This window comes from Stegodyphus dumicola, chromosome X1 (genome assembly GCF_044657685.1).
Source record: "Stegodyphus dumicola isolate Sdum_Otavi_A_Nest chromosome X1, ASM4465768v1".
Lineage (NCBI taxonomy): Eukaryota > Metazoa > Arthropoda > Arachnida > Araneae > Eresidae > Stegodyphus > Stegodyphus dumicola.
Genome location: NC_140780.1, coordinates 168,065,585 through 168,090,622, shown reverse-complemented (window position 1 = coordinate 168,090,622; position 25,038 = coordinate 168,065,585). Strand labels below are relative to the sequence as shown.

The 25,038-nt window shown below is 31.9% G+C and overlaps 1 protein-coding gene across 1 annotated transcript in view; it reads left to right on the top strand.

Annotated features, from left to right (window-relative positions):
* Nucleotides 1-23,729, top strand: part of LOC118188372 (nuclear receptor-binding protein-like) — a 63,672-nt gene extending 39,943 nt beyond the window's left edge. Inside the window, exons 9-13 of the mRNA XM_035358787.2 lie at nucleotides 2,130-2,262; nucleotides 3,493-3,655; nucleotides 10,817-11,003; nucleotides 19,323-19,442; nucleotides 19,833-23,729. Coding sequence (XP_035214678.1) covers nucleotides 2,130-2,262; nucleotides 3,493-3,655; nucleotides 10,817-11,003; nucleotides 19,323-19,442; nucleotides 19,833-19,928 — 699 coding nt within the window. The 3' untranslated portion in view covers nucleotides 19,929-23,729. The remainder of the gene's footprint in view (nucleotides 1-2,129; nucleotides 2,263-3,492; nucleotides 3,656-10,816; nucleotides 11,004-19,322; nucleotides 19,443-19,832) is intronic.
* Nucleotides 23,730-25,038: the final 1,309 nt, after the last annotated feature.

Genomic DNA, 25,038 nt, shown 5'->3' with positions numbered 1-25,038 from the left:
CTTGTTAAACCTGAACATTTCTATCCCCCCTTTTTTTTGGCTAGTGAGACATACTGTCTTTGAATAATAAAATTAAGCAAAGAAGGAAAAAGTGAACGCTTAAAATTTCTTAAAAAATACTGGTCACAGAACATCTGCAGCAAGTTTGGAAATGTGTAAAATTATATGAGCAGGGTCAGTGAGTGAGAATTGTTAACAAGAACAATAAAAATGAAACTAATGTTCTACAGTTGAGGAGCTGGTAAGCTATGTAAGAAATGAATCTTGCATTGCAGCCACAAATATTCATTAAACCAAAAATGTGAGGTAAACAAACTGTTTTTAAGTAGCTTAAGAGATTAAATGAATGCACATATTTCAGAACCCATTCTATAGAACGGATAAAAAAAATCTTAAATTTAGAGGAATTCACAGAATCAGGTATATGGATTGAGTCTTTCGAGAAAAAGATTTCTCAGAAAGTTTTATATGGTAAACTGATGTTTAAATGGAATATGTATGTTAAAATAATATATGTGCTTATGGAAAGAATACGAGCATCATAGGAGCAAAATTATATCTTTGAAGTAGGTGAGTATGGATTGGTTTTGCCAATGCATAGGAAAACTTTAGAAAGAGTTCATGATTAGAGGAAGAACGGACAATTTTTAAAGCAATACTTAGCTGTCTGTCTTGTTTTAAATGCAGGGAAGGAAAATAAAGCATCTATAAAGCATCTTGTTACAGTCTAAACTAAAATAACACACTATTTAAAAATCTATATTATTTGTTGATACTTACCTCTACTGTAGTAATAATAAAGTTTGTATTTCTGCTTTCATTTGAACAGAATGGTTAAAAAAATAATGATTTAAAAAGGAGAAATATTTTGAATACATACAAGTATTTTGCTCACTTTAATGATTTATCCTCCTCCCCTTCCAAGTGACAGTTTCTTCAGCTTAACCATACTTGCAACACTTTGACTGTGATGAATTCAAGCTTTCTAACAGAACATATCTACTGCAAGCTATACTCTCAACATTTAAGAACAATCGTTAATCTAGATGCAGAAATGTCATGTCTCTAAATATTTCTAAATGGTATATTGTGGACAATCGAAGCAGGTACATACATGTTCAGTTGTTAACTTCTTTTGAAAATGTGATTTTCTTGGGAAACCTTCATGTGATCTTTGTGATGATAACATTTCCAATGTTGATAGTATTGGCATATGCTGCATGTTATTCATAAGCAGCAGTCAGATGATCAATGCGCAGGTATACAAAAGTTTGTGAATTTTGATGATTAACATCTCACATTGATAGTTTAATTAATTCAAAAACGATTAAAATGAAGATAATAAGAACTTTAGTCAATGCAATCAAGTCCTAATGTTGAAATGAAAAAATCGATGTCTTTTTGGTGGTATCACATGCAATAGAATTCACATCTTTAGGTTTTGCGCATGATTTTAATCTAGTCAGTATGGTAGTGCATTATTTTTTAAGGGAAATATCAGGTTGCCTAATATAAGATGTAAACTGTGATCATGCCCCTGTTGGCATTACCCTTCAGCTGGCCAAGCTGTACATATTTTACATGTTCAGCTGTATTTATCATAATACCTTTACCTATTTATGTCAGGATTTTGAAAAGTTTTTAGGTCATTAGGGCTGTATATTGGCTTGGCGCAAAGTCACAAGATCATTTTAGAGTTATAATCAAGAAATTACACTTTTCTGATGACCTTTTTATAAGGAGCTTTGAGATTTCAAATTCTAAACCAGCGGACGAGTTAAGTCGGCGCATGCTGCAGAATATGCAAAAGTATCTAGATACGTGCTTTAGATCTTGTCTAGCTTTTTTTTTATGTCTTTTTAAAATTTAGGCTTTCTTAAATTTCAAGTTACAAAAAAGTTTATTGTAATTAGTTCTTTGAAGTTACAACTTTTATTAAAGTGGTCAGCTTTGTCAGTCTGGTAGGGAGATATAACTTTAAACATAACTTTAAACATGTTTCATTATGTGTAATTAATTGTGAAATATTTTGTCAAGGGCACAAGTTTTTGCATGATTTGAATGTATTAAATATTTACCTTAACACATGCCTCCCTCATATGAATCTTAAACAAAGTTTTGATTTGCAGGATTTTATAAAACAATGTCTCAGAAAAAGTGCTTCAGAACGGCCATCAGCTCGAAAATTGTTATTCCATCCTGTAATATTTGAAGTTCATTCTCTTAAACTGCTCGCAGCTCATGTAATAGTGAATACTGCATGTAAGTAAAAAATTAAAACATTTTTGAAAAATTTTTGCACTTTTCTCAAATTTGTTAATTTCTACCTTGTTATCCCTTCTTAATTTTCATTTTTTATTGTATGGTTTAATGACTATAGAACATGCTTTTAGTACATTAATGTTTATAAATTTATTTTTAAATTATAATAAAATGAACTTAAGTGCCTTGAGAACTTTTTCACAGGCTACGTTAGGCAGCGACTCCAAGTAGCTCGATTAATTTCAAGGTTATCATGGGTAACCAAGGTTAATTTTCTGTACAATGCTTTTTGTTGAAAGGTCTTATGCAAAATTTCAAAGTCTCAAGCTATAAATAAATCTCTTTACAATCACCACTTTGTAATTCTTGACTGAAAAAAAGTGCCAAATTTTCAGTGTAGTTCTGGTAAAGACTGACATCTCTGCTGTAACTTCTTGAAGATTGATTTCTGCTTCTGTCTGATAATGTGAGCTGAACAAGTATACCACTAAGAAAACTCAAATGGAATTTGAGCTCTAACTAGTTATTGATTAGGAAGGGAAGTCTGATCTCTGTTCACTAGCTCCCTAAATCTTTGACCCTAATGAGGTGAAAATTTCTTTATACATATTTCTCTTCTTCTAAAATATAATTTTAACCACTTGTTTACAGAGTTCCTCAGTGATAGAGCAATGAAAGACATTCTGCTTTGTTACATGCAAGTAGTATATAAATGTTAGCTCATAATTTTTGTCATATTTCCAGTTTTATTTTGATGCATTTTGTAATATTAATGCAATGTTTAGAATCATAAATACTTAAAAATATTGAATTTTTCAAAATTTTTTTCAAAATTTAGCGGTTTTTTCATTAACGACATCATCCCCAAAGGCCTGGTGAATTCGGTGACTTGATTTTGCTGCTGACAGGCCCACTTTAAAATCATACAGCAAATAACTCAGAATGAGTGCCTTTGACGCATTCATTTCAATCAGTCGCTGTGTGAGTTATGTTTGAAGTACTGATGCAACGCACTTTTATACTCTTGGTCAATGTCCAGACTCCCAGCCTAACCACTTCATCACCAGGTTTGGTGACTATTTTTATGTTGGGGTTCACTCTTCCAATGTCATGTCAGAAACAGCAAGAATTTTTTTGGTTACCTTGTACCTTACTAGTTACTTTAGTATATTTGCTAATGGCTTTTTGCATAGTTATTGTCATTGATATTATATCAACATTTCATTTTAGCTTATCAACCAGATCAGTTAACTGATGAAGCACTGCGTTCCAGATATAATCATCAAACAGATATCATAGCTTATGTGCCATATAAAGGAGGTAAACCAGGCCCATCTTTAACAAGAACAAGTGTTCCAAAGCTAGAGGTTGAAAAGTTTCTGGATGATGTGAGGTATGAATTATTCCATCTCTTTTACCAGATAGCTTGAGGAATACTTAAATGGCTTATCTATTCTTTAAAAAAAAATTCTTTTCCTTTTATGTTTCTTCCTACTTGTATGCATGCAAAATAATAATAATAATAATAATGTAAAGCTTTTTAGTAAATGTCTGGAGTGCTATGCATTCATGTGTTTATATTTTATTTATTGTTGATCACCATTTTATGACTGAGCCCACCAGCGGCTGAGTGGTAAAGTCGCTGAACACTGGTAGTTCAGTCCGAGGTTCGAATCCCACGAACGGGCTGGCTGCATGGGCGTTTTCGTGGTTTTCCCGATGTGTAACGTGTATACGAGCCAGTTTCCCTTAGAAAGTCCTCCACGAAGGCATCCCTCCCCTTAGGCAGACAGCCCTAGTATGCTTTGCCATAATTAAATACACCACCATTTTATGACTACTGCTGCATGTTTGCCTTTTATATGCTATCATATGAAAAAATGTTTTTTTTCTGTACCATTTCTTTAGGACATAACTTTATTAATTCTAGACAGTTGTGTTAAGATCGGAACATTTTTCCTGAAGTCTTATATTGCTTCATTAGGTCCAACAAAGTGGAATTAAAGTGTGTTATTCTCTAAAGTTATGTGTGTCTCTTCATGTGTTATTCTCTGAAGCCACACTGATTGCATGTTTTCCTTATTTTTTCATTCAGTATGCTTCTGACAAAGATGTCTAGCTCTTAGAGTTGATACATTGCTACTGCATGTACAAAGTTCTGTGAAGGGTAGGCTACTCAAAAACAAATTAGGATGAGATAGGAGTGTAGGATCAGAAGCACAATTCTAATGCAATGATGGGAATTGTTGGAGAACCAGTAAAATGTCTGTGCAGGAAAACTTTGATAAATTTCTTAGAGTTAGCAAATATGCATCGAGCATATGGAGCTGCTGATACAGTCAAAAGTCTTTAATCCGGACTCGTCGGGACTTCGGCTATTCCGGATTATCGATTTTTCCGGATTATAGATCATCAGTTTAAATCTGGTAAGATGGCATGCAGAAATTATAAAATTAAAAATATGAAACCGTAAAATGAGCAATTATGATCCAAAGGATATCAAAATTTACAAAAAAAGAAGCTTAATATTTATTTGTTTACTTTATTAAACATTTCTTTCAATGCGCGCATGCGTAAAGCATACCTTACGCATAGCCGAAATTAAAAAATTGCAACCAGAAAACTGTTTGATTTGTATTCGTGATATTTATAATGATGAGGAATTTGATTTAAATCATATCAAAGACAGAGTACATCGAGATTAAATACTACATTTAGTAAGGAATTATAAGCCAAATAAAATAAAAATATCTGCTCTGAAGATAATGATAGTGCTGACAGATCAACTTCCAGTTCATTGCGCGCCGCGACGTCCCCCCCCCCCGCGCAGAGCAGCATGAAATTGATAAACAGATTTCGGAACGGTTAGATAAACAAAGGATATGCCTTTATCCATTTTTTGTAGCAATTTGTTTTTTGTTTGATGGACATAGAAACATACTTTCGTTTTCTAGATCCTTTGGGAGCTCCAGCATCGTAAATTCTATTTGACATAATCAAAAGTTCAAGCTTACTTTTATAAAATTGCTCTTACAGTCTGCAAAAAATAATAAGCCGGATCCAATTCGAAGATTAAGGAACAACGCAATTATCAACATTAACTGAAACAGATAATTAGATAATTTTAGCTTATAACGTCCGTTATACATTAAACGCGCATGCGAAAACGTATTCTGCGCTTGCGCAGTCGTAAAGGTCTTGCGTGCACGCGTAAACGCCTATGCGCATGCGTCAACGCGCCGCATGTGCAGAAAGATTTTAGCTTTGAGGTCCGGATTATAGATCATTCCGGATTATGGGTGTCTGAATTAACGACTTATATGGGTGAACCACTGTTTGCATGTAATGGGTGAACCACAGTCACATGTATCAGTCACTGCTGCCTGATGAAGCATATTCAGAACTACCAGATATTTGCACAGTTACATCAAAGATTTTGTGAAACAGATTCCTGCAGAAGATGTACCATGAGCTGAGAATGAATGGCATAGGCTTCTTGAAATCAAAGAAATGGTACTTTGTTATGCAGACAATGACAAGCAATCGTTTCTTGTTATAGTCTTCTTCAAAACACTGTCTGGATGATGCAGCTTGATGGTTGATTCATTTTGCTTCCCAGGTGAGGGAGTGTTAGTGACACTGACTGCCATACTGAGGGCCTGGTTTCAAACCCAGGAGAATGCATAGAAGTTTGTAAGCATATAACGTCTGTGCAGCAACAAAGCACTCAAAATGCACAACTAGCTGAAATCCTCTTGAGAGGTTAGTGGTAGGGAAAGAAAAGTGGGAGACCCTCAGACCACTTCTCTAAATTCAAATGGGGTGGAAGCTGAACAGTTAGCAAGGCCCGTCAATACTTAATATGCCTACATGCACTACATGGATTGCTTCAACCTATACCTGTTTGGAGGATTATGAAGTGAAACAATTTGCATAGCAAGAGCAGTGCATATAGTTACTGCAGTGTGATGATTACCAAGATTGATATATCTAGAAGACTGCAGCAAACACACTATTCACAGAAAAGTCATAATTCAGCAGCAAAATTCCTATAATTCATATAACTCTCATATGTGGGCAGTGAAGAGCCCCATGTGACACTAACGTGCAACTCAACGCTCATTTGCTTTCAGTATTTGGTTATGCATCGTAAGAGACAATTTAATAGACCGATATAGCTTGCCTATTCATTTGGATGATTGGTGTTATAAGTTTTTTTTTTTTTTTTTTTTGAGGAAGTTGTCTGAACTTTTGAAATGACCAACAGATCTAGCAGCCATGATAATATATATGGTTCCAACATGATAGGGGTCCTAGCAACACTTGGACAACAGTAGATGGAGCATGATGGTCCCAAACGTTGGCATACATAATCATGACATGTATCCTTCCTGGATTTCTTTTCTGGGGTTGCATGAAAGATCTAATGTATGATACACCTGCCAATAGTAAGGAGAAACTTCTCATATGCATTTGCCATAGATGCTATGAATGTTTAAGAGTCGTGAAATATTTCAAAACATCCATTGTTCTGATCTAAGGCTTGTGTTGCAGTTGGTGGCCGAAATTTCAGACACGTTCTGTGACTGCACTTAATATCCCAGTTGTTAAACATTTTGATGAATAGAATGATGTTCTTCACATTATGTGTTGCTCTTTCATTTCTCATGTTTTCTACACACTTGCACATGATGATGGCATTTCCAACACAGTGCTACGATCTGATTTGGATTTGTCATTGGTAACCTATCCAGGCTAGGTATTCATACATGTGGTAGCAAATCACCTTGTATAAATGGCTAATTTTAAAGAGGAAAAAGTTGTGTGTGCCATAGAAAAGCATGCATCAGCAGGATTAAAATTATTTTCTGTAAGGATTTTACTCCTGGAATTTATTCTGAAATGTGCTAATAATTTTGTTTCTATCCACCTGATCGGAAAAGCATGGCATAGTTTTACTATGTTTTTCAAAGCTAATTTATTCCTACAAAAATAAGAAGTCAATCAATAATGTATTGGTCATTTTGTTTGATGACATTTTTCCATCGTTCAACAAGGTTCATAATTCCATGCTGGTAGAATGACCTGTCTTTAAAAGCGAAAAACTGTACCAGGTGCCGATTTATAGCCTCATCGGAATCGAATGTTTTTTGATTCAAGAAATTCTGAAAAGAGCAAAACAAATGGTTATCTGAAGGTTCAAGGTCAGGCGAGTATGGTGTGTGGGGCAACACATCCCAACCAAGCTCCAACAACTTTTGATGGGTAACCAAACTCGTGTGTGGTCTTGCATTGTATTGGTGAAACACAATGCCTTTACGATTCACGAGTTCTGGCTGCTTTTGATTTATTGCATTGTTCAATTTTTCCAATTGCTGAATTAATAGTTTGATTCCTTGGTAAGAGCTTGAAATGCACAACACCTTTCAAGATTAATTCAGCTGTGTACTTTGAAATCCCACCACACTGACAGCATGACCTTTTTCTGGCGAATGTTAGCTTTAAAAGTGAATTGAGGTGGTTCATCGCACTGTTTCCAAGACTGCTTGCGTGCGACATTATTGTACACAATCCATTTCTCATCACCAGTGACCATATGCTTCTGAAAAGGGTCATTTTCTTCACATTTAAGAAGGTAATGGAAACGCTTCACCAAATTCCTTATATGACTTATTTCTGATTTAAGTTCCCATATGCTGTAATTTCAATTACATTTATTTATCCACTGGTTTTCTGTTAGTCAATCTTTCAACTTTTTTTAATTGAGTTTGTGGCTTTTATTTTTATATGGTTTACTTGGGAAAAGATTTTTTTTCTATGCTAGCCAAACAGTTAGATAAAATAGTTAAGCTGGTCTTAAAATTAGATAATATCTCATATTTAGAATTATTAAATCCATTTTTTATTTTATGTAACAAATGTAAAAATTCAGGGATGGTTTGTAAGAGAGATTTAAAAATTGAATAAAATGGAACGAGTTTCATTATGGCCATATCACACATTCAAAATACTTTAAAAGAGCAACATTTTAGACAGTTTTTCTGCTTTGCCATAATATAAAACAGCCAGTCACCACAGATCAGTTTTGGGTTACCATGTAAAGGTGAAGTTATTTCTCCATCATGATAATGGTAGATTCAAAGCTGATTGCTAACTGGTTAAAAATTAACAACCCTTTTTTTGTGAAAGGGGGATATGTATTTTTCTTTAGTGGTAAACAAGATAGAATAAATTTTGGGAACATTTTGTTCATCCCAAACAAATGGAATGCATCCTTAACCCTCTAAGCGGCAAGACCATATAAATATGGCCTAGAATATTTTTTGTGACATCTGTAAGAACATATATACGTGTATATTAAAATATGTCAAAGAAATTAAGGCAATATATATAAGTACTGCAATCCAGGCATGAAATACCAGCAGAGCTTTCACAGTAAAATCAAAAAGATAATTTATCCTCATAGTAATTTTGGGAACTTTGTGCTTTCTTAGTGAAAACCCTGGCCATTCAGAGGGTTAATCAACTAGAAGATCTGATTTGTCTTCAGAAACAAAGTGATGGAACGGCATTACAAGTGGAAAATTAAGGAAAGTTTGATTTGGTACAATAATTTACTATTGCTGCAATGTATATAGTAAGTCAACCATCATTTAGAGGAAATCTCTTTCTCATTTGCATTCAAAGTGAAAAAATAATCATTTTTAAACTTGCTTTCACTGTAACAAAGTGGCGTTAAATTTAATAAGGCCAAAGAATGGCCACACAAATGTATTTTATTCAGAGTTTGTGATTTATTGCATTGCTTAGATCAATTGGAATCAGCTTGCCCTAAGTAATGCTTTCTTTTATAAAAAAATTAAGAATTTTTCATACTTTTATGGAAAAAACTTTAAAATGTTTTCATTCTTTTCTTTTTTGAAAAACTGAGAATAATTTTATACTTAGTTGAAACAATTGAATGAAGTGAATGTAATTTGAAATCATAAATTGAAGTACATGCATATTTCTTTTGGTGATATTCTCTCTACGTCTGTCCGTTTTTGATTGAGACTAAAAATAAAGAACTAAGGCATCCCACTGCTGAATAATAATTTTTATTACATTGCTGCAGGACAGCCAACATGTTTGCATGTACTTGAGGATCTTAAACTTAGCAGTATTATACTACTACGGAAGAAATAAGTTGTATTTTTTATAAATATTTCTAGAGGTGATGATAGTACTTTGAATGAGTGTTCCATTATGAAAAGAATGGTAAACATATCTCATTACGAATACTGATGGTGTATCCTTTTTTCAGCAATGACTGGATCCCACACTTAGTATCCATCATGGTAGCACAATTATCACTTCCATAGCCAATTAGATTACTTATTGAATGTATTTCTGTTAAAAGATCTTTTTCAACTTGATAAAACACATCTGAAGTACAATTTTTGACACAAACAGTGTCACATTACAGTTCTACAGCATGAAGCTTTTGAATATGAAAATATCTGATGCCTTTAGACTTGTCAGTCCAAGTGTGCTGACATTCATCTAGATGTATCAGTACCCCTGGCATGATTCAAATTCCCTTCTTCTAGCTATCTCCTCCAAACCCTTTGCGTAGTGGATGCATGTAGGTATGTTTCAACTGCAGTAAGAGTGCATGTCCAAGCAGGCATTTACATGCCTGAAACAAAACCCATCGTAAAATGTTCTCTCTTCTTAAAACTGACTGTGATGTCATCTGCCTTGTGGAATTCTTATTATTTCTTCAACTGCATACGTCTTCTGAGATGACATCTGAAAAAACATGATTCCCAAAGCAACAGAGAGTTAAGAGTTTGATCTTGCTAATTTGTGTCAAACTTGCATTTCAGATCATTTACATAGATCTTTCAACTGTGTATTCCTTGTAATTTGCATAATTATACATATAAATCTTCATAGTATTTATTGCATTTTCTCTATCAAATTTTGTAAGTATACTACTGTATGATGTAGTGTATCTCGGAGGATGACAAAGAATAAAATTTTAATGCTTTCCAGTACCACACTGCTGAACCTTTACAGTGTGCTACACAAAGGTATCTCTACTCTTAGGCCAAGAGCTCTCATGTGCTTTTCTATGTTTAAATAACCTAACCAGGAATCAAAGTCACTTCTTTAGTTGTGACTTTTCAGAAATTTCACTGCTGTTATCACTGTTGGTTAACAAATTGTTATAATTTTCTTTATTCATTTTTAGGATCTCTAAAATATTAAATGTTGCATAAAATATCGATTTAAAAGTTACTTAACCTTTTACCTCTTTCTTTGTGAAAATTCAAATACAAAAGAGAACCATTTGCAATCAACATGTTTCGCATGTTAAATCTGATGACCTTCCACTTGATAATGCCCGAATGCAGAAAAGTTGCAATATTGTATTTTAGGTGAGAATATGACCAATAAGAATTAATTTCTTTTTAGTCCAAACAGCAGAATTGATAGATGTGATAAATCATTGTTGTGTTTATTTGTAAAGTAAGATTTAGTTAAGGACAGTATTGTATTTTGTCACTAGGAATGGAATATATCCCTTGACTTCCTATGCTGCCACACATCGTCCTGTTATACAGCAAAGAACTTCTTCACCAGAAATGTCAGACTCTATGAAATTGAAATCTCCTGAAGCTTATGAACTAGAAACTCGAAGAATAATTAATATCATGTGCAACATAAAGCCTCAAGAAGAAAGCCAAAACTTAATGGTAATTCTGATTTATATTACATTTTTAATTAAAATTAGGTTTGGAGTAAAATATGTAGTCAGTGTAGTAGTGGGTTATATATTGCTCAATTTATTCGGAAACTAAGTACCATTTCATTCTAGCGCTGTCGCAGCGCTGTGGTAGGCGTCCCACGCATGCGCACTAGTCTTTCTTATTCACTGACTTTCAATTGTCGCCATTTTGGTTGCTCTATGTTGTGTTTTCAGTTTTCTGTGCACATTCAAAATGTTTAAGACAATTAGTTCTCCCGCTGACTGTGAGATTCGTGCTGTGATTAAATTTTTGAACGCAAGGAATGTTAAAGAGGCCGAAATTTATCGTCAGGTGACAGAAGTTTATGGTGAATACGCAATAAGTGATGGAATGGTGAGAAAGTGGGTAAGAATGTTTAATGCAGGTCGAACAAATGTCCACGCCGAGGCTCGGAGTGGTCAGCCTTCTGTTGTCACCGATGATTTGGTAAGGAAAGTTGATGAAGCAATTCATGAGAACAGACGCTTCACAATGACAACTCTTTCAGAGGCATTTCCACAAATTTCACGTACTGTTTTGTTCGAAATTGTGTCTGACCACTTGAATTATCGCAAACTGTGTTCCCGATGGTTTCCAAAAATGCTCACTGATGTTCACAAAAGAAAGCGACTTGGTAGTGCCCTGACATTTCTCACGCGGTACAGTGATGAGGGAAAAAACTTTTTTAACCAAATTGTGACAGGTGATGAAACTTGGGTGTGTCATTTCACACCAGAATCGAAACAACAATTGATGGAGTGGAGACACACTCATTCTCCGAAAAAACAAAAGTTCAAAGTGACAATGTCATCACAAAAAATCATGTACACTGTCTTCTTGGATAGGAAAGGCGTTTTGCTTACTGAATTTCTTCCCAGAGGTGAAACCATTAATGCGGCACGATATTGTGAGACTAACAAAACTAAGGCGTGCCATTTAAAACAAACGAAGAGGAATGCTCAGTAAAGGAATTGTGTTGCTCCATGACAATGCTCGGCCCCATACTGCTGGTGTCACTCAATCGTTAATTCGACAGTTTCATTGGGAGCAGTTCGATCACCCGCCGTACAGCTTGGACTTGGCGCCGTCCAACTATCACTTGTTCCTGCACATGAAGTGCGAGCTTGGTGGCAAGCGCTTTGGATCTGACGATGACACGAAAAATGCTGTAGAATCGTGGTAATTGAAACTGGCGGGAAGTTTCTTTGACGATGGTATACAAAAACTGGTCACTCGCTATGACAAGTGTTTGATCATTGGCGGAAACTATGTTGAAAAATAGTTTAAGACATGTATTTTCATGTAAAAATAAAATTGGATTCGAAAAAATTGTTTTACTGTTTTTTTTTTTTTTTTTTTCAAAACGGTACTTAGTTTCCGAATACACCTCGTACCAATAATGTATCTATCAAGTTGCTTCTGCCACCCTTGCCTCCATTTTGTATTTGGTTAACAAGTTGGATACAATGTTGTGTGTCAATTTTTCTTGATAATTTTTCATAGATTACTGATACGTCTATCCAATAACTTAAGTTTTTGAGGGTTATTTCTAAAGAATTTTGATCGAAATTCATTTAAGAGTAGAAATTAATATCAGTTGTGAAAAAAGTGCTCTGTTTTATTATTGCATGAGATTTAGGCGATGATCGCATAATAGCTGTTGTAACTATGAAAGATCCTGTAACATATGAAAATATGGTTCATCTGTCCACATGATGTACAGTGGTTGTCAGCTTCATATTACTGCAGTAGTCAAAAAGTAAATGTACCAATGAAACTCATTTGAATGTAGATTTAACACAGTAGTATAGTGAAATGGGTACAATCTTGCTGCCTAGGCACAGTAGTGCTTGCCTTAAAATGCATATGTGCTTAGCTCTTAGCTTAGCTGTTTTAGTATCGATTCACAGTGTTACACTTCCCATGAAGAATACCGTGTATTTTGCCACCAATATGGTGCAGATCTTCTTTCAGGAGAATGTTTCCAGCACTTTTCAGGCTACTGAAAATAAACTTGGGACGATAATGTAATGAATTTTTCCCCATATAGTTCATTGTGTTACCAAAAAAGAAAGTAAAGCACTGGCAAAACAGGAAGTAAATGTGAATATTCGGAAAAGGAATACATGCAGAGATTGGCTGTTATCTGCCACTTTCCAGATGCCACTTTTTTGAGCCCAATGAAAGTGATGAATAATGGATATATCATGTTATATCAATTACTTATAAACATTTTTCCATTTTCCAAGCTTAATGATGGGTAAAACATGCATTTATTTTATTCTCCTCCATTCTAAAGTTTCTCATGTTTCCACTAAAGCATATTTTCTATACAATAGATGTGACATCAGGTATTTTTTGCATTTTTCTCAGAAACTGTGGGTTGTATAGGTCTTCAGGTAATTTTTCTATGAATTTTGAGCACAGGTCCTCACCCTGCTAAGTTTATGCAATCTTGATGGAGTACCATGTACATGGTGCTCATGAAAATACTTTCTCGATGTATGAACCTCTTGTGATATATAACCCACTATATAACCATGAGAACTCTTGTTTTAAATCCTCACATTCTCAAGCACATACTGTCACATCATGCTATCTGAAATTTCATTTTGATTGGTCGAGTGGATAGGTCACTAGGAGTTTTTTTATGTCAAGGAAATTTTTTTCTGGTCACCTTGTAAGTATATATGTATATATATATTTACTAAAGAAATATTGATTATATTATCTCATAAGATTAGTTTTAGTAGAATTATCTAAAAAGAGTGAATCCATAGTAAGTTTAATTCAGAAAATGGTTTTAAAGTAACTTGAATGTAAATTGTTAAAAATGTTTAATGAGGACTTGAATTAAATTATGAATAACAAAATGTCAATTGTAAAAAGAAATTAAATTAAAAGCAATTAATCATTGCCATTGATCGGAAATTAGTTGACTTTTCAAGGGGAACAAACTAACTCCCGTTCAATGAACAATAATTAAGAAATAAATACAAAGGTGTTTCGTCCTTTACTCAAGTAATCAGGTGATGCTAAACTGGCAATTTAAGTTAGGCCAAATATTTCCGTGAATTGAAGGGATCAAAAACCAATGCAGAGAACTAAAGAACTCATTCTGATTAAGCATTTTTGCTAGTTCAATTTTGAGTGAAAAATCAGTTTATGCAGTAAAATTGATAAATTACTTGAGTAATTGTCCCCTGACACCCTCGTGTTTATGCATTTTAATTAAAAACTGTTTGTAAAAAATTAAACATTGGAAATTAGCATTATGAAATAGAACTCAAAGTAATTGAAATAAACATTAGGAAATTACGAAATATAATGCAATGTTTGCAAAAACAAATCAAAAAATAAAAATTTAAATTTAAAAAATATATAATAAGAAAAGGGAATGTACATGAAGATATAAAAGGCCAGAAAAAGCATTAATTAACTTACATTCTTTCTAGTGGGAAGTGGGCAAAGTGTTCTCTTCACGTCTTACTCAGAAGGGTTGTGTTTCCGAAATTCTTTATCGGCAGTGGGGGCTTTGAATTATTTCAGTCAGCGAAGCTTGTGTGAAGTAATTTATGGGAGAGGGAGTGACTAGGAATGCTTGAGGGATGTATGTTATGGAGTTCTTATTTGAGTGAAACCGTCTGTAAAAATTTTTGAATATACTAGTGAATGGAAATGAATTAATTTCCGGCTAATTGTTGTGTCGTAACGAGGACGAAAAGGAAAAAAGGAATTTTCACTGTCAAAGAGCTATTTGACAGACTAAGATTATGAAATAGGCCCATTTTTTTAGTATCAGCATAAGTCTGAAGACAATTAGCTTTTTACATTATATACAGCTTTGTAATTACACTATGTACAAATGTTGTATGATCTTAAATTCGTTTAGTGCAAAATCTAGGTATTCTACTTCTTGCGCAATAGCTGCAAAGTACAGCTATTGCACAAGTAGTAGAATAACTAGATTTCGCACTAAGTGAATTTAAGATCATACAACATTATATATAATGTACAAGGCTCTTTTCAATTTCATTAGGGTCATTCAATGATATGTATCTGTGATTTATTTATGATATATGTCTAGCTTCTGTAATTTATAATTTTTATAATTAACTATTTCAAATGTTTTATCAACTGTGTAGTTTTGGTATGAAGTTGCTTTTGCACTTAAAACTATGGGGCCGCACAATTTTTTGAGAATTGTATTTGGAACTAATAATTATTGGATATCGAGGATGGGAGTCCAGGAAATATCCACCATGATGACCTGATTTAAACCCACTTAATTTTTTTTCTCTGGGGCTTTTTTGAAAACAAAGCTAGAATCAACTAGTTGTTAGACCTGCTTTAATTGTACATTAACAGCAAGTGTGTAGCATTAGTCTTATTAAGGGAATTTCAGGAGTACTTAATTTTATGGGCACAACTTTTATTAGCTGACAGCAGACAGTTTGAACAAATATCATGCTAAAATCATTCAGTTGGTTTAGCTTTCTCCTTAACATTTTTCATTTTATGATTTTTTTTCAAGTGATAAGAATTATGAGGATGTCCCTCCTTTTTTAATATTAGCTTAAACTATTTTTCAGCTTCATGAATTATTTTTATTTTTTTGTCTGTTATTGTGTATTACCAAATATGAGTTTTTTTTATATTTTTAATATCTGATCTTACAGTAACTGAGAGTTTTTTCTGTCAATCTTTGAATTTGAATGTGTTGATTATTGATTATTAAAAAATATCTCTCCATCTTTAAATTTTGTTTCTCTAAAAAATATCCGTATTGATTCTTTCATTTAGAGAAATATTTTGCCATTTACTCATGCTGTTTGCCATTCTGTCCTAAATATTGTGATATGTTAAAAAATTTTGTCTTTATCACAACTTTGCATGACAATCTGCATTTCAGCTTTGATCATTTAATATGTTAATGTTAGAGATGTCTTTGTAAGCCAATATTCAGTTAAATAAAAATTTAAGTATGACTCTCTGCACTTTGTATAATGACCCCTGAGTGTAAAGAAAAAAAAAAAGTTATGTGAAACTTTAAAATTAAATATCTTGATGAATTTTTGTCATATGTTAATTGCACATTTTGTATTTTATTTTTTTTTAACCATAAGTATAACATTTTCCAAAATATAAGTAAAAAAATTTATAAAAAGCTAAGATTTCATAATTTTTTTTTATTTATTTTCTTTTAAATTTAAGTATTCAAAATATGAATATTTTTATCATTTAAAATATTTTTATAACTGGAAATATGTGTCTGCAACCATACATTACGGAACTGGTCTCTGGAGGTATGGACCTGCATTATGGAAATGGTCTCTAAGGTAGTAAACAAAATTTCTTTAGAAGCTTCCTGCTAACTTCATAGTATTTTCATTTATGTATATTTTGGTTAAAATTATTACTTGTTAAATGTAACATTTTTCTGGGTTGTATATGTTAATTTCTAATTAAGTTTAAGAAGAATTGGAATGAAACTGTATTTCATGATTTGAAGAATGAGAATACTTTTTGAGAGTCTGAAGTTTTGTGAGTTTTGTTGAATTCTGTGTTCATTTGTTCTTTTCTGGGAGTATATTTGTGAAGCAATAAAACTGTTTTTAGTGAGACAAGAGTAAAATGTATTTGAGTACTTAAACTTATATAAATTAAAAAAAAAAAAAATCTACTATAGTATATCAAAACTATTGTGTGTGATACCAAAACAGTCATCAGTTTTTGGCTTGAGCACTGTAAACACAGACTATAATTTTTACTCAAAGTCACTTTATTCCTGCTGAAAACTTATCAGCAGAGGTTTTTGTAATTTCTATCACTAGAGTTACACTTAAAGTGCTTCAGAAATTTTTTCTTAGAAAGTGTATTATTAAATGATTAATAATTAAATTAGCTGCTGAAAATTGATTTCTAAATGAGTGATTGTAAACTGTTTATTGCTGTGAATAATGATTTAATTCTACTTCCAGAACTCATATTTGATACACAATCCATTTTCCCCCATCTGGCATATCTTTTAGATGCTTTTTGTTTATTTATTTTTTGTTAATTCTGCTTTTTTTGCTTAGGTTTGCTTATTCAGCTCTGTGAATTAAAAGTTTTTTTTTTAATATGTAAGTGTAATTGCATGGGTATTGAGTTCTGCTTTCTGTATTATTATTATTATTATTCTACTGATAACTGAAAAAATTGCAATCAACAATTTGTATAATTTTATTGAATGACTATGCAGTTCTGATATTTAACAGATGAAACCCTAAAATTCTGCATTGTCATTTACATTCATTTATTTTATGTAATGGTAAATTAGTTTTCTGCTGAGACTGAAGTTTTTTTGCCATAGAAGTTCATATTGCAGTTGTTTGAATTAAAAGCCAAATTAGCATGTAAATTATTAGAAAAAATTAGATATTTTCCACATGAAAAAGTTAAAAAGAGTTTTTAAAGACTTAAAATTTATAGGTTAGATGATAGATGTCAAAAATTTAATTTGCATTTATTAAATTTTATTGATAAGTTAGATTTAAAACTTGCAGTTTTCATGGTGGATGAAAGGCATTCTTAGACAGGTGAGGCAATCAAAGCTGAACATACATTTTTGAGTAGTAAAAGAATTAATGCATAGAGGTAGGTACTCAGAAATTCTAGAATGATATCTCTGTAAGCGAGCATTTTGTAATTACAGATCGTGGCACTAGACCTTGTTTGCCTGCACTTATTCATGAAGTGACATCAATCTGAGTAGAGTGGTTTGTCCTGAGTGTTGATTTGTATGTTCCTGTTCTCAGCATCCTGGCATTATGTGTGACCACAAAGTTTAAGAAGTGTACTTGAAAGTTTGCTTTGTGTCAAATGAAATGCAGTAGAGACTGCTGTTGTTTTAACAAACCTGTTAAGATGATGCTTTGAGTGAATGGCAAATACATAAGTAGTTTTCCAAATTAAATGTTGATATATCAAAAGAAGACTTGTAGCAGTCTTCTTCTTTTACTTGTTCATCCATTGGTGAGCAGAAAAGAAAACAGTAAGGAAAATATGACAAGTTACTATTAAAGATCATTGAAGACCATTCATTAGATTTTTGAAGAAACTGGCTATGTGGCAGTTCTTTAGGAAGAACAAAGTGATTACGTCTCAACCATGCTACTCATTGAATTTTCTTGTCTATTACTTTTTTATTTCCATGGATAAGGAAAGCTTTCAAAGCAATTCAGTGATCTGAATGAGGTACAAGAAAATATATTGCTTGCTTTCAGTAATATTCTGTGTCAAGAATTCCTGACTGGTTTTCATGTTTACAAAAGTGAGCAAATCATTGGAAGTAGTGTATGTGGAGAATTGATTGAACAGGGCCAAAATATGTGAGTATAATATAAATGCTTAAAAATAATCTGCTCATTTTTGATTACCCCCAGTATACCAAGATAAGCTTACAAAAATGAAAACACTCCAGATAAAAATCTAAAAAATAGTATTTATTTTTATAAATAAAAAATTATATTATTAAGTGTTTAAAGCAGGGAATTATCTGAATATCCGATGTACTATATTCTTTGCAGACTGCTAATAGTAAAGGGCAAGAATTTATATTTCAGTATGCTGAATACATCTAACATTGAACATTCGCAGCACTTTAGAAAAATATGAATTATTATTTAACATGTTGACTGCCATGGAGGTCACTGGTGACCGGCACTCGACTTGGCTACAGCACCGTGGGTGCCACCGGTGACTGGCGACAAGTAATAAAATACATAGAGTAAATCTTAATACTGAAAAATTTTTAAATAGTACCATCGATACTATAATGGTTTGAAGAATAATAAATCTTAAAAATTTTAATTATAAATCGCAATAATGGTCTACAGAGCCATGAATTTGATTTATATAAAGATTTTGCAGCCTTTGATTGTAATATATTGCTATAAAATATCTGGTTGTTGTTATGGTATCTCATTTGTGTGACATATAAAATATCTGCTAGAATATATCTCTTTATAGGTAATAAAACAGATTTGTTTTGTTTGACCTTTTCTGCAGCTATTTTTTATTTGAATGTTAAATTTGCTCTTTGCAAGCAAAGTCAAATTTTCTTCTGTATTTTCTCACAATTATAGTATTTTTGTGTAAACCTTATCGAAAGGTAGCCATACTTTACATGTTATCATGCGTGAATTTTTATGTTAATATAAGGAAGCAATCCTTAATTCTAAAGTTTCAGTTTCTTGTATCAGGTATTTGTCTCATATGTAAAGTGTAAAATGCTTTTCATAGATGACGGTTCTATTGAGGATGGATGATAAAATGAATAGGCAGCTGTCATGTGAAGTTACACAAAAAGATACGCCTTCTGATTTGGCTGAAGAATTGGTATTTCATGGTTTCATTAATCAGGTGGGTAGAATTTAGAACTTAAAACATTCTGTCCATATAGTAAATAAATGTAATCAGTTTAGAGAAATTATTTTATTTGCTTGTTTAAAAAACAATTAAAATTTAAGTCAAAATTATTTTCTTAAAGTTTTAACATGATGGGTTTCATGAATTATCTGGTGCTATGCAACAGAAAAAATTATTTTGTTGTATTATTTTATGTGAAGCATTTAAAAAAAATCTGACTTATAGTCTTCCAAATATAATGGCTAATAAACAATGAGGATGTATTTTTGGATATTAAATTGATGAATATACTTTTAGAAGAAACTGTTTCCCTTGCAGTGTTTTCATAAGCTTTTATTTCCTAACATTTCCAGTTAGTAAAATATATATTATATATCTTTGCAGGCTGATCGTGAAATGGTTGCTACTTTAATTGGTGATACATTAAGCCGTAGGCATATTCCTGACCTTCCTGTTATAGCACCAGGTAATACAACATAATGAAGCCAAGCATTTTAGAATATTCATCTGTGTAGTTGTCATTGCTCAAAATTATTCGTGCCATGTGTTGAGAACACTTGTAATTTGCTTCCATTTGAAAGGTTGGTATTGTATTCTTTGTGTTATAAAGATGATTGGTATTTATATTCCTTGTGTTACCAATTTGGACAAGTCTGAATGTACTTTTCAAAACCATGTGGTTGGGTCTTGAACAAAAGTTTCTAGGCCTTAAGCAATGGTATATTGATATTCTAGTGTTTTTTGTATTGGCAATATGGACAAGTCAACCTGTTTCATATGTTTACTGTGTGGTCAGTTTGTCTAGATAAGCATGCTAGGTTCTAGGCAATGGTATAGGTATAGAATGTAGTACTTTAATTATGCTTTATTGCATAAATGCAGAATGCAATAAAATATGTTTTAGAGAATGTGTTGAAAGTATGTTTACTACCTGCTAAACGTATTTTCAAAGTACCATTAAAACTAATAACTTGAATAAAAATGAGTATTTTTGTACATTCTTACTAATGTACAAAAGTAATTCTCTATCTGTACTTTTGTTACTCAGCTCTCAAATATCCGTTGACAGATTTATACAAGAATATTCAAGTAGGTAGGGAATGTCTGAGATTAGGCTAGAGGCCACCCGGCATCCCAAATTTCATACATGTTCTCTAGCATGATAATATCAGTGAATTTTTATAGTTATATTAAATTTTTCTATTGTCTCGCATTTATCACATTTTTTTTGGCATTGACCTCAATCCATGTTAAATGCAAAGTGTGATAAATGAGAGTATTATAAACTATACTATGGTAAAGTAATGTGATGCCATTATGTAATGAATGTAGCAGCCTTTAGCATGCTCTAATAGATTACTGTTGCAGCTACATAATTATTTTTCACAGTTTCTGAAAATCTGATAGAGCATTTTTAAATGTACCTGAAAATTTGGTGAACTCTAGAGAAACCAACATATAATTGAGAAACCATAGTACATTATTACATGACTGCCATTTTATATTTACTGACCATGTGATATCTATCCAGGTACAATAGGGTGACAGTGCTAATATATCTTAAATGCTAAGTATTTTAGTGTAAAAAATTGATTTAGATTGCAAAAATTTTATTGTGTTTATTTGTGTGATTAATTGAATATGGCAAAGCACATAAGAACTACATATGTAAGGGATGTTTTCCTGAAGGACTTTATGAGGTAAATGGGCTTGTAAAGGATGCATGGGGAAAGTAATGAATATAGCCTGCGTCACTAGGATTGAAACTTGTATCAGACTACCAGATTTAAGTGTTCATATACATTTCCCCATTCATCGGCCAAATTTGATTTTAGTTGCAAAGCTTAAAATTTATTATATGTGAGCTGAAATACATTAAACACTATGAAATGTATAAAATGGTTTTATTTGAAAGGATATACTTAGAATAGTTGATGCAAGACCATAAGATTGTAGGATTATTACTTTTTATGAATACATGAAATTAAAGGAACAGTATAGTAAAAATGCCTTTTGCTTACATTACTGATACAAAACCTATTTTCATTTCTTTCTAACTTATATAGATTGTATACAGTTTTAACAAACTTTTTTCTTCATTTTTTGTTCACACAGTTATTAATTATGTTTTACTGAGACTGGTTAAATTGTTTCAGTTGAATATTTTAAAACCTTATGGCTGTATTCATGGTTAAAACAGTAATTTTATCAAAGGAACGAAAAGTTGAAATTCTAGGGCATTTACAAGTGTGCAAAAATTCTGTGGCATAGGAATTGCACTAAAAATTTCAGGAGAAATTTGTGTCCTTAATATTTAAACTTTAAATGTTAAAATTAATTATCTATTGAACTAACCCAGTATTAATAATGGAAATTAAAGAAGAATAAGGAAAAAGCAAGTTTCCAAATTCAATTGAGCAATTACAGCAAAATCTCAAATTAGACTTTAAGTCATGGGAATGCAGGTTGTAATAAAATTGCTACTCTATTCTTAATCAATAAGTCTTTAGGGGGCAGCAGAAATTTATTGCAGTGAGAACTATTCTTACATCTCCTTATTGTTTGTTAATGAAAAAGGAATATTTTCTTAAAATCATAATTCTTGGTGTGATTTCAGTTTGAAATTCATATACTGTAAAATATTTTCTTAATTTTCTGGAAATGTGTGTTATATTTATTTTCAGTAATTATGTGAAGTCTGTTTTTAAACTGTTTGTCTTATAGCACAATTTTATCAAGCCTTAATGTTTTTATGTTCTAAAATACGATAAAGTATCTTTTCAGAAATTAAATGACTAATTTTCTTAACTTTTGTGTATAGGTAAAAGATTTGTTTTTGAACATTATAAAAAGTAAAATTATTTGTAATGACAGAAAAAACCTTTGATAAGGACGTTGCTTGAAAAGTGTCTAAGATATCAAGAAACTGAGGATGTAAGTCTCAAAGCATTTATTAGAATATAAATCATAACCTTTTCCTCTCTACTAATTCTATTTACTGTTTGATATATATTATATTGAAGTGGTAATATAATCACTTTAACCTTGGACATATTTTACTGCATTAATGCAGTACATTTACATAAATATTTTTATGTTAAATAAAAAGTACAAAAGTCCCTCAATATAATTGTGGAATAAACTGTAAACATGCTTGCTGATCTTAAACTATACTTTGAAGCCATGATTAATCATCAAAAATTTTCTTTGGGGGGATGCTGTTATTAAATTTATCGTCTAGTAAAATAAGTGAATAAATACATTGTGCTTGTGTGAAAATGTGTATTTTTTGGTACTGAAGCCTTTGCCATTGCCTAGTTTGCTTTGTATGTAAATCAGCCTTGTGTATGATTTGTTAAATAGAGTATTCTTAGGTGTGAGATAGTTGAAAATTTATATTTTATGAATCATCTGTGGAGCTAATCACATAGTGATCAATGTTAAAATTTATATATGTTTGTGACTTTTGTTTAATTAAAAATTCTATGATAGCATTTAATGGTTAAAACTGGCATTTCAAGTCATTTCAGTTATTTTACTTATTGCTTCCTGTGAATTTGTAACTGAATGTTATGTCTTTCACTTGTAATACATGCTGTTTGCAGCATCTTGATGTGCTGTACCTTCATTTTGTAATCTTTTTTAATGCAGATTTACTTGTAAATGGTTACATTTTAAAAAATAACGATGTGAAACATTAACTAATAAATGAAATGTGATATTTGTATTTTTCATTTTATTTAATGAACTGATCTGAATGGGAGTTGCGTATAGAATACAGAACCTTAATGTTATTGTAAATGAGCTTGAATGCCATTTTATGAAAGAGCTTGATTTTATCTTGTTATTTGCTGTACTGTTGTAGCAAAGACTGAAAATATGTTTAAAATGTTTGTAGGAATTATAGTATATTTTTTGTTTTCAAAGTTACTTATCTTTTGTTACTTTCATATAATTAACATGGATTTAGAGAATTTGAAATTTCTGCTCATGTTTGGTATTTATATTTAAGTTGTATTTCAAACAAGATACAAGGAAATGAATTTCCTTGATAATGAGCTCATATATTTTTGAATAAATATTTTTGGTAGTTAAATTTGAAGATAAAATTTTAATATTCTGGACTGTATATTATATTAGAGAATTTATTGTTTATTTTGTGTAGTATTTACAAGTAGCTTACTGCCCTTTGGTAATGTTATTTTTCGTCTTTTACTTCGATCATATCATAACTATATATATGTGTGTGTGTAAGTTAAATAAAAGATAAATTATAATTTATATTACCAATAGCTTCTTAATGCGAAAATAATTTCCACTCTTTATTCTAAAAATAGTAATTTCTTTCTGCACTGCCACACTAATCTATGTATGTAACTCTTATATAAGACTGAAGATGTTAACCCTCTCACTGCGTAATTTTTTTTTATCAAAATAGGTTTGAAAATTGCATATTTCAAATCTACATATATTTTAAAGTTAATATACAAAAAGTTTTTTTTTTTTTTTTTTTTTTTTTTTCCCCCCCAGTTTAGAATTAGCTCATAAAAAAAGGTTGTCGGAAAGTTTAAACTGAAGAATAATCATATAAAAGAAAAATTTTGAAAATTAATCTTGGTTAAATTATGATTTATTTTATAAAATATAATGGTAAAATGTTTATACTAATGAAAATATGCAAAATATTTATAAAACATTTATTAGAAATGAAGAGTAAAATGATAAACTTTGAAACAAGGCTTGAGGCATCCTAACTCCTCATCTTTGCACCAAATGCGCATTTCTTTGAGAATTTTTTTGCCAGTTTCAATTCTTTTGTTTAGAAACAAACAGCACAATGTCTAAGAGTTTCTTTCTTGATGAAATTGGGGGATATATATCTAGCAAATTGTCGAGCAGTTAGTCTCATGTGATTGAGAGTTGAACTACAGATATCTTCGAGCTTTGAAAAGAGCACACAAAGTGGTGCAAAATGTGTTTGTATATTTTGCAAAAATATAGACAACTAATGCCATCTGTTAACCCAAGATCTGAATAAATAATTAAACATCACAGAAAAGCCGGAATGAAACCATGAACGGGAAAAGGTTGCACAGTTAAATAAACAAAAAACATGCATCTCCGCGGAAATCATGGGTTGCACAAATTTTGCTACTTCTATGTTGCCTGTGGAAACCGTGAGATATGCAGCGAGAGCGTATGGAACTAAAACTCAAAACAGAAAATAATAATTATATAGCAGTATTAATTATCCAATCAAAATGCATTGAAAACCAAAACTCACTCAAGTCTGAATTAAGAGTTCTTCCTGAACACAAAACATTTCCTTTCTACATTTTGGCCTAGCTGAAGTGCTGCCTGCTACTGTCTTCTTATTGGAAATCTGTCAAAAGTGTACAATTTGAAAATAGGTACAAGGAATGTGCAAAGTTGTTTGTGGCCATGTGTTTTTTAAAATAAAGGTAAATATTTAATTTTCCTCAGCTGCCAATGTTCTACGTCAGGGCTTCTTAAACTTTTTTTCAGTCGCAACCCCTTTTTATCATAGATTTTTCCCGCAACCCCTGGACCCCATAATGCTTACGAAAAT